The sequence below is a fragment of the Phlebotomus papatasi genome, chromosome 2 (assembly GCF_024763615.1).
Source record: "Phlebotomus papatasi isolate M1 chromosome 2, Ppap_2.1, whole genome shotgun sequence".
NCBI lineage: Eukaryota > Metazoa > Arthropoda > Insecta > Diptera > Psychodidae > Phlebotomus > Phlebotomus papatasi.
In genome coordinates, this window is record NC_077223.1 from 30,916,090 (window position 1) to 30,936,185 (window position 20,096).

At 34.8% G+C, this 20,096-nt stretch overlaps 2 protein-coding genes across 4 annotated transcripts in view; one reads left to right on the plus strand and one right to left on the minus strand.

Annotated features, from left to right (window-relative positions):
- LOC129803457 (uncharacterized) overlaps positions 1-7,831 on the minus strand; it is a 29,576-nt gene extending 21,745 nt beyond the window's left edge. For both annotated transcript variants that reach the window (XM_055850039.1, XM_055850040.1), the window contains exons 1-3: positions 7,653-7,831; positions 7,357-7,588; positions 7,098-7,270 (exon numbers count right to left, since the gene is read on the minus strand). In XM_055850039.1, coding sequence (XP_055706014.1) covers positions 7,130-7,270; positions 7,357-7,588; positions 7,653-7,672 — 393 coding nt within the window. In that variant the 5' untranslated portion in view covers positions 7,673-7,831 and the 3' untranslated portion in view covers positions 7,098-7,129. The remainder of the gene's footprint in view (positions 1-7,097; positions 7,271-7,356; positions 7,589-7,652) is intronic.
- A 77-nt stretch (positions 7,832-7,908) lies between these two features.
- Positions 7,909-18,333, plus strand: LOC129803456 (probable fatty acid-binding protein). Of its 2 annotated transcripts, XM_055850038.1 has the most exons (3): positions 7,909-8,107; positions 17,423-17,697; positions 17,939-18,333. In XM_055850038.1, the coding sequence occupies exons 1-3, from the start codon at positions 8,035-8,037 to the stop codon at positions 18,002-18,004; spliced, it is 414 nt and encodes a 137-aa protein (XP_055706013.1). In that variant the 5' UTR covers positions 7,909-8,034; the 3' UTR covers positions 18,005-18,333. The 2 variants fall into 2 exon arrangements, with proteins under 2 accessions (XP_055706013.1, XP_055706012.1); XM_055850037.1 differs by having other exon boundaries at positions 7,920-8,107; positions 17,423-18,333.
- The last annotated feature ends 1,763 nt before the right edge of the window (positions 18,334-20,096 follow it).

Consider the following 20,096-nt stretch of genomic DNA (forward strand, 5'->3'; position numbering starts at 1 on the left):
ACAGCAAATTTTGCACTTGAATCTCTTTTCCAGAGTCATATGAACCATTTCTCTATGATACTTCATATCATTATTGGTTCTGAAAGATTTCCCACAAATTCCACAGAAATGTTTTCCAGATGAATTTCCATGCAATCTTCTCAAATGAGCTTGAAGAGATTTGCCATCAAAGAAAGAACTTCCACATTTTTCACAAATCCATGATTTTGTCCTATTTCTGTGATTGTCCTGATGAAATTTTAGTGATCCTCTAGTTTTATAAGTCCTTCCACATTTCTGACATTCAAAAGGTTTATCTGGAGAATGCTTGGTCCTCAGATGAATTCCAACAGAAGATTTCAACATGATTTTTCCACAAATTTCACACTGAGTCACTTCTTGTATTTTTTCATCATCTTTTCTATTGAAATTACCTTCAGCAGTCTCTTCAACTGGTCTAATTTCAACATTCTGCTCTGACTTGGTTAGTAAAATTGTCTCAAATTCAGGCACATCCAAGAAATCACCCTCAAAGTCTCCATTGAAGTCAAAATCTGTCAGAACATCTTTCAGGTGCCAAGATAGATGGTCATTCATGTCACAGTTAGTGAAGGATATCCTCGAGCAGAAGAGACACTTGAGCCCCATAAAAGTATCACCATGGCTCTTCAGGTGAATCTCAAGAGACAGCTCATCTGAACATTTCTCTCCGCACACATGGCAAAGCAGTTTCTCACTCAAATCCACCTCAAATTCCAGTGAATCCCTCAGGAATTCATCAATTAAGTCCATCAGTTCAAACGGATTGTCTTCCATTGTCCACGCAATTTTTTTCTCTTAATTAACACCCGATATTATTCTTAAACACTTGTCCACTAATCACGAAGAATGAATTGTTGAACATGAAGAGGAAAGAGACTAGAAAAAATGCCCCCTTTCCTTTTGATAACAAAACAGAGAGAGCGAAAATATAAGCAAAAAGACGAGGAGAGACTTACTGGTCTTTCCAGCGTGTCGGTTGCACTTTGATTGCGGGAAAATATGAAGAATTCTTTGAATATTCTCACCCAAACGCCGTTAACCCTTACGTGTTTTACGTACATGCGCTAAATTATGTTGTGACTCCCTACCATGCTTCATCGTGATTGTTTTTAATCAAGTTAAATTCGTTAAATTTTTTAAATTTAACCCGATAAACTAAGCACCGCCCACTAATAATTTTGTGTCACGCCCATTTGAAGAATCTTGGTAATTAATTTCAATTAATTGCTGAGAACGAACTTAATAATAATAATGATGGCACAACATTCCATAAAGAAGCTAGGCCTTCCCACAGAGAGATTTCTAGACACGCATTATTATTTTTCTTGTACGGGATGAGGTTGTCAGTCCCATACCCGTGGAATCAAGTGCAGTGAAGCTCACTGGATGCAATCCGAACACCTTTAACGTCAGAAAAATTCCTGGTGACCTAAAGGGGATTCGAACCCGGGACACTTGCATCATAGAGCGAGTGCTCTACCACTCTTTGAGTGCCCAAAGTTATTATTATAACTTTGGAAATTAGGCAATTTGCATAAAAATTACATAACGCTGTCAATTAATTACGAGATCTTGACACCAAAATGTTTAGAGTTATCTCAAAACCGAGAACGAACTTGGTAACTTTAAATTGAGTATAAGTAGGAGTGGCAAAGTGTACCAGGCTTTGTGAAGTACTCGAACTCGTGGCTTAGAAGCTATTCCTCAAAAATACCTTCACATCATTTACCGTTTACCGATCCTCAACCGATTTAAATCGACTTGTAAATCATTCGAAAGATTCCACAAAATAATTTTAAGAGTAACAAAATTGCTTTTCGGGCAAAAATTACTTATCGATTTATAACTAGTTCACTACCGGTTCACAACCGCTTTGAACGGATTTATAAATCACTCAAAACATTGCCCAAAATAACTTAAGACTAATATAATTGAATTTCAAATAAAAATTAGTTATCGGTAATGAACCGGTTCATTACCGATTGGGACCGCTCTAGTTTTGTCGAAAATTCCAAAACCATTCCAACGAACCCAAACACAACCCCATTCGCCTGATAAATGCGCTTTCTAGTGTCTTTTTAACCTTTGACTTTAAAAACCGTTATTAGGAATGATTTAGCGGTATTTTGACACATAGTCAATTGTTCGCCTGGGTAATCTTTAAAACATTTCCAAAAATGAATAAATAGCACGACGCGTTTTCCAGTGATCCCTAAAAACATGCTTTTGGAGGGAAAAGAGAGCGATGAGGGGAAAATTATCCTTGGGCCGACTTATGTGGGATCCCTTTTAGATCCCAAGTCGCTATCTCTAACCGTTTGGCCTCTAGAGCTCGCGACAGCCGGACGGTCAGATGGACAAACAGCGTGATGACATTTCTAAGAAATCGTCTGAAACGCGAAGATTTATTGAGAAAAGTGATCTCCCGGGAGTGGAAGGTGACCGAATTTCTAATGTTTGATCATATTTGGTTGAAATTGAGTGATAATTTACTGTAGAAACACAAGTGAACTGGCTGTCTAAGATTTCCAGAAAAGTAGAAACGTATTGAGGAAATACGTTTCTAAAAAATAAGAAACAGAAGTAATGAAGTAAATCGTGTACGTTTATAGGAAAAACTGATAAATATGGACATAAATTTTTCTAGTGTAGACGCCATAAGGAATACAGAATCTTGAAAAACAGAAACATTTCTAGAAACAAAGATATCTGTAGACACAGAAATGTTTCTTGAAATACGAAAATGTGTTTAGAAACATGCATTACAGAAATGTTTCTAAAAGCATGTTTTTTTTGTCTAGAAACCCTAGAAATGCACATACGTTTCTAGAAACGCATTTTCGCGAAGATTTAAAAAGAAAAGAAGGTAGAAAATTCATTCAAGGAACACAGTATAATATTTTTAAAAATGCAGAAAAAAAAGAAATACAGACACGTTTCTAAAATAAAAATATGAATACATATCCAAGAAACACAGAATAAGTTTCTGCAAACATAGAAACGTCTCTTAAAATTGTGAAAACGTGTCGAAAAAACATAATAGTTTAGGAAAAGTAGAAAACGCATTAAATGAACACAGAAACATAATTAAAAAGACGGAATTGCAAACGAGAAATACAACTGTTTCTAGAAGAAAAAGAAAGGAATAGAAACAAATGGACGCATTTCAGATTTATAGATATGGAGAGGTTTCTAGATTACTTTTAGTAATCTAGTTTTAGTATTACTAAAACACAGTATGGTATTCAGGAAATACAGAAATGTTTCTAGAAATACGAATACGATTTTAAGAACCACATGAAACTAGAAAGCAGAAAAATGTTTCTACACTGTTTTATAAACAGTAAAAAATTTCTAAAAAGCACAAAAACATTTTTAAGAAACACAGAAACGTATACAGAAAAACGGAAGCTTTATTAAACGCAGAATTGTATTCAGTTCAGGGGGATCGGGAATCTTTGTTTTTTCCATTTTGTTTTTTACATTTTTGTTTTTCCCAGTTTGTCTTTGGAAATCTTGTCTTTCATACATTTTGTACAAGTATCGGAAATTTTGTCTGTCATACAGAAAATTTCCCTTTGCCCCAAAGAACGAAACCAAAAACTTTCCAAAACACAAAAAAATTCTCTTTGCCCTAAAGGACGAAACTAAAAACTTCCCAAAACACAAAAAACATTTCTAAAAAAGGCCGAAGGGTTCTTAGAAACACAAATTGCTTCCAAACACAGAAATATTCTTCAACAAGGATATGTTTCTAGAAACACGAAAGCATTTCTAGAAACACAGAAAGTTATTAGAGACATAGAAACGCAGTATGATATTGAAGAAATTCATCAGTTAAATCAGCATTTGTCGTAACTTTCTTTTGACAACTTTTCAGGAGACGAAATTTTCAGTACAGCCTTATTTTTCTCAAAAATGAGCCCCGAATGCGATACTTTTGAGTCAAAATAATAAAAGTGGCACTAATAAACTGTAAGTTAACTTGAGAAAATCTTTATAAAATGATTTAAAAGCTGAAATATTGAGAAATATGTTAGGAGAAACACAATAATATTTTATCGTAAGTTCTATCGTTTATAAAGCCGTAACTTCCAATGTATGGAAATATTGGAAGTTACGACAATTTTCTAAAATGCATTATATATCAATTTGAATTATTCTAATGATAAAAAGCGCCTTGATTTGACTAAATTAGTCAATTAAACTGTTATGCCTGTCATTAAAAGCTTTTATTTCGTAACTTTTATTGAATAAATTTTGCGCGCCGTGTCGCTTTTTTTGTTTTGAATTAATGACAGATGGGCAGGGATTTTTTCTTCCTTTTTTTCTCACAAATATTGAATTAAAATTAGTTAATGTTGCATTATTCTCACTGTCTTTGGAGATTTGGAAGAGTTTGTGAACGCTTTAATGAGAAATTTTACATTTTTGCTGCAAATTACAAGCCATGCAAACGAGCAAAAGAAGTTACGGCAAATGCTGATTATTGAAAATTTTGTATGAAAATTTGTCGTAACTTGCCCAGAAATGGAAGTTACGACAAATTCTGATAAATTTTTATTAATTAAGGGCACTTACGATAATTTTTGTTTAAAATAATTTTTAATGGGCTTATAAAAGTTTCTTTTTCTCAAATGCGATTAATAAACAAAATTACGCCGATTCTAAATATGTATAGGGGAAGTGCTTATAATTTTGGACAGTCTGCATATAAGCATCGATATCCCAAGTTTGAAGTGCGATATTTTCAATACTAATTGACTTTTTTTGTTACTCTCTTTTCAGAAGGATTGTTTAGAAACTTGGCAAGCTATTTATCATCTCATTTTTACTAAAATTAGTTTTAATACGTTTAAAAATGAATTGATATGTAGAGGTGAATTTGACTCTTATTTTGGACAACTTGGTTATTAATTTTTACAACTTGTCTGTAAATTTGGACAGATAATCCGCCTCAATAGGATGCCCATTGTTCTTCAATTGATGAACCAATCTTACCAAGTCCTCTTCCTGTTCATGTAAGGGAAACGTAGAATGTCACAGAAGCCCAGAAACTTTCCATATCATTCATTAAAGTGAGTTGACTTCGGTACTCCAAGTACGTGCGGATTCGCTCATTCCCTGCCCTTTCCGGGAGCCTTTCAAGGCATTTCTCACTGCATCTCTTTCGTAGAGATGATGCTCCTTTGTTTCTCCAGGCATTTGTCCAACCTAGTCATCACAAAAGCTAAAACTTCACGAAATTTCGTGAGAAAAACACCTGTCCAAAATAAGAATCATCACCTCACTGGTGAATGTCTTAAAAAATTTCCCATTTTTCACACGAAAAATATTATTCACAAGGCAAATCTCACTTCAGGTCAAATGTACAAATCCTCAGTAACGTGAATCAACACAATATTCAATGAATATTCAATAATATCACTCAAAAACAGCGAACAAACTTTGTTAGTACTTCACCAAAACTAAATAAGACTGAAGTAAGCCACGAAGTTCTGTCATATTTCTCGTAAGCAATTGCTCACACTGAATTTTCAACAAAGCAATTTCAACTCAAATCATATTCAAAATTTAACGTATTTAGTGTCAAAATCTTCCAAAAAGAACAAATATTTAGATAGAATTCATTTTTCATCAAATATTGGAATAAAAATCCATCATTTTAATCAATTTATTTTTAGTGTCCAATGTTATCTTCAAAGTGTCCAAAATAAGAAACTGGACAAAATTATGAGCACTTACCCTATATCCCGAAATCGCAAAAATGAAGTTACGACAAATGCTGATTTAACTGACGAAATACAAAAAACATTTCTAAAAAAGGCCAAAGGGTTCTTAGAAACACAAATTGCTTCCAAACACAGAAATTTTCTTCAACAAGAATATGTTTCTAGAAACACGAAAGCATTTCTAGAAACACAGAAAGTTATTAGAAACATAGAAACGCAGTGTGATATTGAAGAAATATTCAAAAATGTTTCTAAAAACATGAAACCATATCCAAAAAACACAAAAAAAATCCAGACACACGAAAACGTTTCCAAAGTTTCCAAAGAAACAAAGAAACGTTCCTAGAAACATAAAAACGTTTACAAGAAACACAGAAATCTCTCCACAAAATATGAAAATGTTTCTAGAAACATGGAATCATTATCATTTCTAAAAACACGAAAACTTTTTTAGAAACGTAAAAAACACTTCCGAAAAAATGCGTCCAAAACGTTTCGTTAAATAAAAAAAAAATGCATTTAAAAATCACAGAGTAGAAATTTCACCAAAAAGGAAAATTTTGCCTGACTCCGAAGGGTTAAAACGACGGAGTGCGTGAGAGATTCTAAGAGATTTTCTACATCGATTTATATCTCTTTCATCAACACTGCGACTCCCTGCTGTTTGTCTCAATTTTCGCGGGCTTTTCCAAACCCCCTGCCCCCATTGCGCTTCCACTTGAGATTCGCCGGACATTTAACGGAAATACCCTCCACTGAACAAACTACAAAAATGGGCGGGCAGAAAAACATAAGAATCTTCTTATGGTTTCAGTTACATGACTTTTCATCCGGCACATTTTCCGCCCCCTGCTTTCTTCCCGCCAAGAGAGAGAGTGCCGTAAATTGGGGGTGGTAGAACATTTTCAACTCATTAGCTTGGCGAGAAAAGCCACCAAAGAACGCTGACAGAATAAATAAGTTGTACAAAAATGGATGAAGGCGGAAACCTTATGATTTATTGCTTGCTCTTCATCGTCTCTAAATCGATAGAAAAATGTGAAGCATCGTGTCATTTCTCAGAGGAGCACATCCCACCATGAAATCTTTCCCTTCTCTCTACCAGAAAGAAAGTTTTTCTTAGAGATTTTATTTGAGGTGATTCTTCATGTAAAAACTTATCAAGGTTGAATGCAAATTAATTGGTCATTTAACGGCTTCATTTTATTATTCACATTTATTGTTATCTGTGTTAATTGTGCTTTAATTGGACGAGGAATATTTTCAGCGATAAAATATTAATTGCCGCAGTTTTTAGAGGATTTCGAAAAATTTTGTTTCTTTTTTAAAAAAAAAGTCACTTACTTGGAAATGAAGATGGGGCAAAGTATAGGCAATCAAGAAGTCTCAGCTTTTGGCAGTATTTTCTTCTGTTCCGGAAGCAAGACCTTCTCAGTGTTCTCCAGGAGGAACATGTAGATTCTCTTGATAGTGCTCGTTGTAAGCAAACACTCAAGTTTAATCAGATTCCCATCAATCTACTCGTCCGATGCACATGAAAAGACGCAGAGAAAGTTAGTCATCCACTTCAGAGCCCAAAAAGTGGGTAATCTGGGATAATCACCTGCTTCAGCAGTGGGAAAATGCTTGTCATGAAACGATGGGGTCCATGACGAAGTCTCACGATGAATATCGGTGATATCTCATCGATATACTTGATCTTGAGACTTTGAACAGATGCCAGGCCAACGTCTCCATAACTCTTGAGGCAGAAAGCCCTGAGACTCTCTGCTAAATCCGTGATAGGGGGCCGGAAAAGCTTCCCATGGGGAGTGACAATTTTCACCAGAGTGTACCTTCAATTACACGGGTTTATCATTGGATTTACTTCATTTGGCACTATCGCGTAGGTAGACCCACCTGTACTTTACTCGAACCATGGATTTCTACGTGGATTAACACAGATTATTCTAGTTTATTTATCACTTTTCACACAAATGAATAACATCACCGGTAAAAAAAAAACAAAAGCACGCGGCACTGGCGCTGCGATCGCCGAGAAGTTTCAGAACTTTTTCCAAAATAGCACACGAAAAGTGACGAATTGCCCCCGAAGAATGCCGAATAGTTAGTACTGAATTTTTCCGACAGGGGGCAGAGAATGCGCGCGTAGTATTTAAAAGCCGGTGCGAGTCGATTTCTGACAGTATCATACTCAAATTTGCACGCGTGACTCTCACGAATAAGCTAATTTTCGCAGTTTTTTTTCTCCTCAAGTGAACACCTAAATTAACATCCCAGAATGTCTGTGTGGGAAGGAAAGAAGTACAAACTCGACAGGTCAGATAACTTCGATGAATACATGAAGGCCCTAGGTGAGAAAAATTATCACTTTTATGCTCTCTATTCATTATTTGGCTTCTTGGGTGGGATTGGTTCCTCCGGGAAATCGTATGACACCTAAAAAAAAATACACCGGAAATAAGGCGGTGGCCTGGGATGGGAGACGCCAGAGCACATTGCCGGCAAATTGATTTTTTCCTACAATTTTGCGACATCACTCAAAAAAATCCCGATTTTATCGACAATTTTCCTGTATTTAAGCAATTTTGGGGATATTTATGGTATCTGAGGGTCATCAGGCTCTATCCGGCAATTTTCCATGCCAGACAAATTGCCCCAGTGAGCTCAAAAGTCGCGCCCAATTGAATGCAAAGACCGAACCGCCAGGCAAAAGTCACATGGAAATTGACTCTAAAGTGAATAAATCAATTGTCCAGTAATTTCTTCATGCCTTCCATCATCCCCACAGTCCCCACATCATTCAATTGTGGCAGCTTTTGATGCAATTAACACGATAAATCACACAATATTGCAGGCAAAAGGTCAAAATCCGTTCTATTGATCGACTTTTGTGGTTTCGAGGAACGTGAAATTCTTCAAAATTTCAGTGAAACTTTCAATTTAAGGATGTTTCATGTTTCACAGAAATTTTCTCCTTGTTTCACAAATACATTTTTTCGCGGTCTTTTGGTCGAAGGAGGGAAGGTCAGAAAAGTTCTTGGGAAGTGAAAGTGTGTGATTTTCTGCTTGGAAATGCACTAGACAATTTACTATTTTAATTTATTCACTTGCATTTTCGGAGGTCATTTGGTTAATTAAACCAAGAATGTTGTTATAAAGAAAATCATGAAGAAAATGTGCTACAAATTATTGAAAAACTTTATCCCATAAAATGCTGGTGAAAGGTCATTTATCATGTTTGTCTTATCAATTTTGTGGTGGTCTCAACACCATGTCAAAGTCCCTAATCAGAGTGGACTTATCATATGAGCTTATCGTATCTCAAAATTTCTTCATTATGAGATGGTGGGCTCAAACTTAGAGTGGAAATTTTCCTCAAAGACACCCTGGAAACTCTCGTTTCCAATACTCCTAAAAACTCCCTGACAAAGCCTCGGATTAACACTTCTTGCGCCAAGATCAATGGTTTCTAGTTTTTTTTTGTTGGACTGATAAAAAACCACATTGCATAACATAGCCGGTGCCAAAGATAAAACCGGCAACCCAATGGTGATGGACAGCAAAAAAAAAAGTTATCGGAAACCTATTTACCAAACGGTGAAGCTTCTATAAATAAAATCAGTTCACTTTCACGCCCAAACTGAGATAAGACTGAAGGGAAATGAGAGATGAGTGCTGCAAAAAAGAAAATATACAAGATTTCTTTCCGCTTCATGGACGTTATACTTTCTTGCGTGACTTAATGATGACTTATTTATGAAGTATTTGCTGTTTTTACTAATTTTTCCATCGTGATGACAATTGTACACAATTGCTCTTGAAGCATAAACAGATGTTATTTGCTCAATTCCCCTCTTCTTCATTTACAAATCACACATAAATTATTTCCCAGTGTGAGGAGGCATTTTCTGTTCATCGCATTTTTTGCACTCAACACGAAGGGAGGCGCAGCAATTGTTAATTAATTGGTGTATTTTTTATTCACTGTATCACACCTTATTACAAAAGAAATGTGTTAAACAAGTGACAAAGTATTTCCAAGTAAGTAATCATGCCCTTTGTCCCTGCAATTTTCTCTCTAAATTGCTACCTTTGATGTAAAACCCCTCATAAGCGGTGAATTATATAGTGAGATTTCTCAAGAGGCATATTAAATGCTTTGATGGGCGATGTTTTGTGATAACTCCAGCGATATATGGGCTAATTTGCCAAATTTATTCACAACATCTTGTTCGACGTTGCTCTTTAGTCATAATAAAACACATAGCTTTGAGATAATTCTGGACAATTGAGCAGTCTATTGGCTAACAAACCGGCGTTTTGCTCTTAAATTTTTGTGATGAATAAATTTTAATTAAAATAAAAAAAACACGAAAGAGTAACGATCTGTGGACTGCTGAATATAAAAAAAATTATGAGAAAACAATATTCAGCTCTGAACGATTAGATGGGCATACAAATTTATTCTTTTTCAGGGAATTAGTTCAAAATTATGAAGGGTAAACTGGTACAAGTTGGACAATGCAATGGTACAATTTGGATAGGGCTTTTTTTCTTGATAAATTTAGTATTTCATTTTTATTTGTATATTCTTAATGCTTTAGTTTTATAATTTGGTTCCTTGTGCTTAAAAACAAATTTTGTACTGTATTTATCAAGAAAAAAGCCATGTCCAACTTGTACTGGCGAATTGTCCAACTTGTAACACTATGTCCAACTTATATCACTTTACCCTACTGAATTTTGATTAGACTCTCTCAAATTCGGGCATTTGGGACCAAAATGTCACCGGAATTAGAGAGAAATTCGGGCGATAAACTTTTGAAATACAACGATTTTTTATTCATCTGCATACACATATTGAGTTTACATACTCATATTTATTGTAAAGTTCATGAAAATGCCATAATAATGCAAAATCACATCAAAACTAAGTCAAACCATGGCAAATTTCAGCATATTTGCTTCATTGATAATCGTAATCAAACTTGAAAAATGACAACAAACTTTTTACAAATGTAACTGCTACCCGAATTAAAAAATAGCCCGATCTTAAAAGAGCCGAATTAGGGAGAGTCTACTATAGTAAGTTTAGGATGAGATAGTTTTTGGTACAGGGCAGAAAAGCCTAATTCAAAACTTACTTTAAATGGGATTTTTTAAGTTAAAACTTATCAATATGAATGGATATTTGATTCATCTGAAGAGCAAGGTGTCAAATAATAAAATAGGAGATTCTTGCTGTTCACTTTGGTTCCCGGTTATTGTACACTGGTGGGCTATGGTATTTCGCGGACTTCGCGGAGTTTGTGATGTCTGGATCGTCCACTGGGGCTTCGTGTCTCAGTGTGCTGGATTCGGTGTGTTGCATTCTCCGCAACTCCCTTTTTGCCCTTTTTGTTGAGGGAGTTATTTTATGGAATAGTGTACTTCGCGAGCGGAAGAGGTACACTTTTGTATGCACACTTTTACATACAAACGCGTATGGGAATTTCTCTGCATTTGTGCCCTTTACGCGAAATAACATAAAAGTGGGGGCTGTTCCTCTTTTGGAAGTCACTGATCCCTGTGGAGGGATAAATATACTAGATTTCTGTCTAAATAACTTTTCCCGATCGGCTCTGTGAGCTGAGTAAAGGAGCTGGCTTTATATAGCTCCATATAAAAAACAGAAATCCATAGGACAACTTGTACTATTTATTTATCGAATAAATTGAATAATACATAGGCACTCCGATATTCGGCTGATTAGGATCGAAAATGACTAGGTAAAAACCCCGCGAGAAGGGAGATTTTCTTTACTCTTCCATGTGTTTCACTGCTGTATTAAATAAAAAATTCTCTGTTTCCTATTTGAAGTTGTCAGAAATTCCTATTTGGAGCAGGCTCTGAATTGAATCGCTCAGAGCAAGAGTGGGCTATTTCAATAGGAAAATGCATTTACAAAAGGCTCTGTTTTTCCTCTGAGCGTCTCAACTAGACTATTCTACCCTAGAAGGCAGATAGGCGGATTTTTTTAAATAATTACTTTTAATGTTCGGTAAATTCTGAAGTTTTTATTCAGTTTAGTTAAGAAAGGGGTGTTCTAACCCCTTTCTTAACTAAATATGACAACTATATAGGGGAAAGTGTCCATGCTTTGCACGGTCCCAAGCTTTATAATGACTAAGTTTTTCCTATGTTTCTCAATAAATGTGACTTCGCAATATATTTGAAAAGCAGAACACTCTCACCTAAGTTTTTTATAATTTTGGTGCGATGACTCATATTTATTAAAAACATAGGAAAAATTTAGTCATTATAAAGCTTGGGACCGTGTAAAGCATGGGCACTTTCCCCTATCCATTATTTATTATATTGTTTAATATTATATAATAAAGAGTAATATTTATAATACACAAAAAAGGAAGCAGTAATTTGCAGAAGAAAATTTGACAACTGACATTTTCTTTAGAATTGAAATATTTCGCAAAATTTCATCAAATCCTTTTTCCTTTATGTCGAAACACCCTTGAAACACCAATGAAATTCATTTAAATTTTTCTTATTAAAATTAAAATTAAAATAAAATATTTTATTATCTTCACGTTCTCTGATTGGCCATAGCTTGAAAGTGTTAAAAGCTCTAGCCAATCAAAGAGCACGATGGGACTAAGAACATTGTTGAGGAGATTATAATTGTAAACGGATAATGCAAAAAAAAACTCAAAACAGTTATTAAACTTTGTTGTGTTATTGGACAGTAGAAAAGAACAGTAACTAAACTTCTTTGTAATCAAACATTTTTATCTCTTTTTTTCACTTTGGATTAATGACGGACAATTTACCTACCAAAAAATTGAGCTATATGATATATTCGTGTTCCCGGAAATACTATTTCAACCTTTTCAGTGGGGCATAAGGTTAAATTCCACATTTATAATGTTTGCATTACAATCACAAAAATACAATGACCCTTTCGGTTCGAAATAAGACAGAAATACGAAAAATAATTTGTGAATTCTAGCAAATTTTGAGTTATGAATTTATAAGAGCACCAAATAATTAAGATTGTTGAAGCTAACTGGAATAAATCTTAGAAATCCCCCTTCCAAACGTTTTTGCCGGTCAAAACATTCCCAAATGATTTAAAATGCAATTTAAACCAATAAATATTATTTGTCTAATTACAATATATGAGAACTTGATAACTAAATACTTGAAGAGTATAGAAAAAGTCCTTGAATGATTTTCTTCAATTTGCTGTATAATCCCATTCGTACGGCATTTAAGTTTCGAATAATAGAAAATAAAGGTCTAGGTCAAATGACATTGAACGCTCGAAAAGTTATAGTACTAGTTTTCTTCAATTTGTCTTCTCATACAATTCACGATAATCGCAAAAGAACTATACCCTTTGTCTCTTAAAATAATGAGCTAAACTGTGTAGAATTACAAAATTAAATTTAAAAAAATGAGCTTAGACACATACCCGCTAGAAACGTACTTTGCAAGGAATTTACTGCATTGCAGAAATCCTATTTTTTTCCTACTATCACAGATAATATCCATAAATATTTCTTTGCAATTCAATTTTTTATGAAAGAAAAAAATGTAGATTACTACATTACAAATACAAATTGTGGATTACTTACGTTGTAAAACTGAATTGAGTTAGCTCAGACAACTGGTTTGTAGTATGTGCATTGACTATTATTTAGGTTATTAAAGATTAAATGGATTAAATGTCTTACAGAACTAAGGATTAGCCAAAATTACGGCTTAGCAAAATAGAAACCAATTTAATGATTAAAATTAAACCATATTCATAACATTTTTGCACTAAACCGACTCTTTTTAAAGTAGATAATAGCCTTGAAGATCTTAACATTATTCTCAAAATATTTTTACCAAAAAAAAAACGGCTTCACGAAATGGTTTTAACAGCAGAACTTCCAAAAAAAAACAATCATCAAGTTTATCTTGTCGATCTCTTTCAGAAAGACATTCGGTAAAAATTTGATAAGAAATTGGCAACATGACAAACAAATTGAATAAAATCGTAAATGAAACCTTATTTCACGACGAATATAACATCTTAGAAAGGTAGAGGGTAGCTTGTTGTGTTTTAACTTGTGTTATATGACCTTCAATCTTGAGATTTAGCTACATATATGGATTAACTTCTAAAGCGTGTCCACGATGAAATTGTTCCCAAGAATAATGCTTTAAAAAAGAAGTCTAGGGGGAGGCTTTGATGTTTCGCACACAAAAATGATGTTCAAGTTCAGTGATATTTTCTGATTAGACTCTCAATTTTTTTTAGGAAAGATTGGATTTAAGGCTAGCTATTACAATATATAGCCATATGTGAGATTCATAAAGGAATATGGGAGAAATATGAAGTGTTTGAAGGTAGCGTGTGTGCGAACGATCAAAGCCTTCCCCTACATAATATAAAAAAAAGAAAAATATTTTTTGAAACTTTAATTAATTGTAGATTTATTAGTTTTTTATTGAAGTTTTTGGTTGGCAAAATCTAGAATTTTCTTCTTGAGTCCTCCCATCAAGGTCTGTACAAGATCATCACCACGGTTCTTGGTTGTTTCATTTCATTTTTTCTTGAAGTCCTCGATGTTCTCGACGCGTTTAGCCTTCTTCTTCAGATCGTATTTGATAATAGCCCAATATGTTTCAACTGGACGGAGATTTTGAGTGTTTGGCGGATTCATCTCCTTGGGTACATAACGAACTTAGTTCTCCTCGTGCTATTCTTTGGTTGCTTTTGAGTAATGACACAGCGCTAAATCTGGCCAGAAGATCGAGGGTATGTCATGGCATCTGTACAGAGACAACATGCGTTTTTGGAGGCACTCCGTGATGTAAATTGACGAGTTCATGTTGCCTTGCATGAAGAACGCCTTACCCTGACGTCCACATGAGCAAATTTTTGTACCTGTACTTTTTCTTACATCCTGTGCGAGACTGCGATGTAATATTGCTGTTCTGGTAATTGTTTGAAGTCTCCTTTTATGTATGTGTCATCATTAAAGTCTTCAGTCCATTCCTTTGTTTGATTTTGTGCACAAGACAGGGGATAACATTTAAGTTTTTTAGCCATATCCCTCACACATGTCCAAGGATTGTTCTTGTAGCGCATGATCACCTTTTTCTCCAAATCTCGATCTCCAATATCCCAATTTTTTCCACATCCTGGTTTCTAGACAGTGGTTTTACTGTCGAGGAATCGAAGAATCACCCTCCGGACGGTTTGGCATGAGTTAATTTGTGAGTTTTCCAAGGTCCGCGTAATTGATTCCAGGATTTTTTAGATACGTGTACACGATCAGTTCCCTTCTCTTTTCCATTATTATTTCATATCTCAGTGGAAAATGAACAGAATTTGATGGGAGTTTCAGCAAAAGAAAGGTAAAAACACGCGTTACAATGTTTACATACAACGAAAATGCGGAGCTAGTGGCATTTGTCTTAAAAATATCAAATCATTTGGAACAATCTTAGCGTGGACACGCTTTAGTATCTTGCAATGCTATTCAGAGAAGTTCTGGCATAAAAAGAAAGGGAGTTGAAAAGTACCCTATCACCAAATATTAGAAAATTACTTAAAAAGTACATTTTTCGTTACGGCTCTGACACATTTGGGATGAATTTCCGACAAAAATTGGAATTTTGCCCTAAAAATAGTACTGATCTGCCTTTGCAAAATATATTTTTTTGATGCAAATTACTCCCAATATGTTTAGTGGCCTTAAAATAGGGAAAAAATTGAGTAGAAAGTGCTGAAAACATGCTCAAGAGAAATATTTCCCCTTAGGGAAACTCAGGAAAACTCTATTCTAAACATTTTTTTAGTACATGCTCTCATGTGTTTCTGTGTTGGATTGAATTGAATTGAATTTTATTCATGCCCAAAAATACAAAGTACTTACATAGGACTATAAATATTATCTTAATAGCGTTAACGAATTGAATGTAACGGTGGTTTTGTAACAAGAAGAAAATTGTGAAAAACAGTCGTGATAAGTACCAACACAAACACAAATCAATAACGTAAACCATATGACGTAGCACATGAGAACAGCCGTGTACTAAAAAAAAAATCAGGACAAAGATTATCCCTTTTCGCCACGTATGGGGAGGGGGCATCGAGGACCGAAAATTAATATCCCTTCCCGAAGATGTGGGTTGCTGCTCCCCTGCTGTTCGTAAAATTTTTTTCTAATTCTAGCATTTAAGGGTACACGGTAAAAACTTTTGAACACTGACCAAAATATTGGAACAAGTTTTCTTTGGAACAATTTTTTTTGGAATCAATTTGTCCCTAGACAAGATATTTGTTTGTTCCAAACGGGTTTCTTTACAGTTTTGTTACGAAATATAGTTACAATTTTGTTAGTTTTCTTTTGGAACCGTTTTGATACGGTGGAATGCCTACAAATTTCAGATAATTCCGTTTTATACAAATTTGTTCCTGAAATTTGGAACAGAATTTGTTGCACTCGGCTGTTTTGTTCCCACTGTCAGGAACAAATTGGTACATATTTTTTATAACAATATTATTCCTACATCTGTAACATATTTGTTCCAAAAATTTTCGGTGTCCGTGGACGAGGTAATTTTTGGAACGAAATTGTTACTCATATGGGGAATCTTTTTGTTCCCATTGTCGGGAACAAATCCTTGTAAGTGATTTCGTTTTACAGTTAAGGTCTATACTTCAGTCGAGATGGATTTCGGTGGCGAAAGTTCATAAGAAACATCAAATAAAAATCAACTTAAGAGTGTTTTATACAGACGCGTGCATGACGAAATTATATGCGAGTGCTGGCAGCAGGAGAGGAAGGGAATCTCGAATTAAAAAAGTGAAACCATGTACAGTAGACTCTCGCGCAATCGGCTCTTTTTCAATCGGGCGTCAAATTTTGTTGACAATTTTCACGCTTAATTATGATGCTAATTCGCTCAAATTCGCTGTAGTTCTTCCTATTTTATCGTGATTCTTTATAATTGAGCGCTCTTTGTGGAATTTATAAAGGCTTTGACGCCCAATTCTATCGCTAAACCGGATGACATTTTGCCCCAAATGCCCAATTGAGAGAGAGTCTACTGTAGCACGAATATTGCCATAGATTTGGCGTCCTCCTTGCTTCGGTGACGGGTGACTGAGTGTGATAGAAGGAGGGATACGATTTTGTACTAGACGAGCTAAATATTTATTGGAACAAATTCGTTACTAATATTGGGTATTTTATTGTTTCTCCTAGAAGGTACAAATTTGTTCCAAACATTTTCGGTGTCCGTGGACGAGCTAATTTTTGGAACAGATATGTATGTGCCGAAATTTTTTTACCGTGTAGCTTCAGTTCAGGTTCATTAAATATGGGAGAAAATATGAAATGTTCGAAGCCAGAGTGTGTGCGATACCTAAAAACTGTCCCCTAATTCCAAGAGATTTCTGATTAATTTTATAAATAACTTTGTGACCAAAATGGAATATTTTTCTGACCATATCGAATATTATGCCAGCTAAAATGATGTTTATGGCTTTAAAAAAAAGTCATAAATTTTTGATAAGACATTGCAGCAAAAAGTCACCAAAATAGACCACAAAAAATCATTAATCGATGAAACGAAAAATCGTGAACGGTGAATCATTCCTTTTGCAGGTGTTGGAATGGTTCTGCGCAAAATGGGCAATACTGTGTCACCCACAGTGGAGCTGGTGAAGACTGGCGATGAGTACACCTTCAACACAACGTCCACCTTCAAGAGCACCACCATCAAGTTCAAGCTTGGTGAGGAGTTCGAGGAGGAGACTGTGGATGGACGCAAAGTGAAGAGCGTGTGCACTTTGGACGGTCCCAATAAACTCATTCACGATCAGCGAGGTGAGAAACCTACGGTGATTGTGCGTGAGTTCACCGCCACGGATCTTACTGCCGTAAGTGTCTATATATCCACGTTCATCTTATCATCCACTTTCTCATATCTTTTATGCGAGAGAGCAAGGAGAAAAAAAAATTAAAATTGTCACACAAAAGCAAGAAAATTGCATTTCAATCGGACTTGATTAATTGATTCAATTCCCGCCAATTGAGACTTTGAATGTGCCTTTTCAGCATCCGAATTAAATCTAATTGTATCTGTTTTTCTTTTCCTACCCTTTTCATAATTATCTGCAGACAATGACTGCTACCGGTTCTGGCGGTGAAGAAGTTAAATGCGTCCGCTACTACAAGGCTGTATAAAGTGGATGGTATACGTACCAGTCAAAACTAATTGAGGAGGAGAAGAAATTAATGAAAAAACCAGTCAGAGATCAAATCCTCGAAATCTTCCTCAATTGAAACACCAAAAAAAAACATCACTCAAGCATTTTCTAATCACTTCTGCTAGCCATCACTTTCATCTCAACGGGAGCATTTTTCCAAATCGTCCAACAAAATGGGAAGAAATCCAAAAAAAAAGAAAACAATTACCTTCTTCTGAGACGAAGGGGAGTGTTTTTTTGTTGTTGTTAGAGAAATAAGAAAAATGTACAGAAAGTGAAACATTAAAAAAAAACATTCCAAAATTACGCAAGTTTTTCATTTTTAATCTTCTGCTGGATCAATCAAAAGGGATAATCCCGATGGATAAGAAATTATCCAAAGATTTTCTTTTGAACTTCGTCAAGAGGTTTAGCGATTATCACTTAAGCTGGGTGACTCGGCGTACTATCACACGATTCTTTGGATTTGGATTTGGATGGTTACAAGGTAGGATTAATTTTGAGGATTTTGGTCTACTTACTAAAAAAAAAGTAAATTAAGAAGATAGAAAAAGGGGCGTCAAAGCGTCCTGTCCTATGCTCGAACTCGTGACTTTGATGCTAAAAAAGTAAAGATATTAATAAAGTTTTTTAGAGGTCGACAACTGATTTGAAGCCATTAATAAATTCCTGAAAAAATCGCTAAAAATAGGTTAGGATTGCAAGTGAATTTCGCATAAAAACCGGTTCATAAATGAGGAGCTCAGAGCAAAAAAACGCTATTTTAACCCTTTAAGAACGAGAAGCTTTCCGCTGAACGAAATTCAACGAAATCAAGTTTCCCACGATATTTTAGCCTAAATAAGAGATTTACGGTTAAAAAGAAATTTTCCCATCCCTAGGAGTCCTGGAAAACTATGGGTCATATATGACCCAATCGTCCTTAAAGGTAAAAAAGCACAAAATTTTCCAGACGACCAGTTTACTCGTTTGCTCTGTTATTTTTGAAAGATAAATAACTTGAATATATTCGTAATAATAAAAAAAATATTTAGAGTACGAGTAAAAATTAAAACGATCAAAAATTAATTTTAAAAAATCTCATTCAATTTTTGGTCTCAAAGACTCTTGAAGACTTGTACACAAAAACAATAATTTTTATCATAAAAATGTATTAATGTTTACTTCATTTTTAATTTTTATGATATTCATCGAAACAAATTTCGTATACTGGTAAGGTAACACAAAGATAAATGTCGCATGCCTCACAAATACAATTGGTCTTATAATCCTTTTTTCTGATAGCACCATGTGCACCTTAGTTTTCTTCGAAACATGTTTGATGGTAATGGGTAGGTGCAATGTTGTTTGTCTCTGGGAATTTAAGACGTACAGTTGCACATTGCTGTGGATCTGGGAATTCTTCCGGAGTTAATGCGTTTTCGATGAAGACTTCAAAGCCCACTTCATCCACGTCTTGTTCCAAATATATTATGTCGCTTTCGTTCAGGACAAGATTGTCGGCATCATCGCTATCTTCCGGGCATAATATGTGGGTGATTTCGGGTTCATTGATCATGAAATTTTTTCTTTCCATTTTTGAAGTCATTTACAAGAGTAAAAAGTTATGAATTTACAACATTTACGTAGAAGTATTTTGTAAATTATCAAAATATTACCTTCTTCAGTGAGTATCGCACTGGGAAATGTCAGCTAATTGATATATCACACAATATTACACGAATAATTAACTATTTTGTGCACACATACACAAAAACATGAAACAGTCTAATCTCAAATCTTCGAAAATCCACTAGGGACAAATTCGGTGTTTTTTTACCTTTAGGGACGATTGGGTCATATATGACCCATGAAAATTATGAAACTTTCCTGAAAATACCAATAAACTATAATTTTTACTTTGTTGAGAAATATTATGTATAGTTATTATAGTTTTTAGTCATAAGAGGTTTTTGCTTAAAAAAAATTAGAAATATTGAAAATATTAAAATTCAAGTACCAACGTGAAAATTTGAAAATTCGTTATTTTTGAGCTCAAATATTTTTTATATAGCAAATACCTGGTGATT

Coding starts and splice junctions, on each gene's coding strand:
- LOC129803456 (XM_055850037.1), top strand. CDS start 8,035: ATGTCTGTGTGGGAAGGAAAGAAGTACAAACTCGACAGGTCAGATAAC. Junction 8,108..17,422: donor TGAATACATGAAGGCCCTAG/GTGAGAAAAATT, acceptor TTCCTTTTGCAG/GTGTTGGAATGGTTCTGCGC.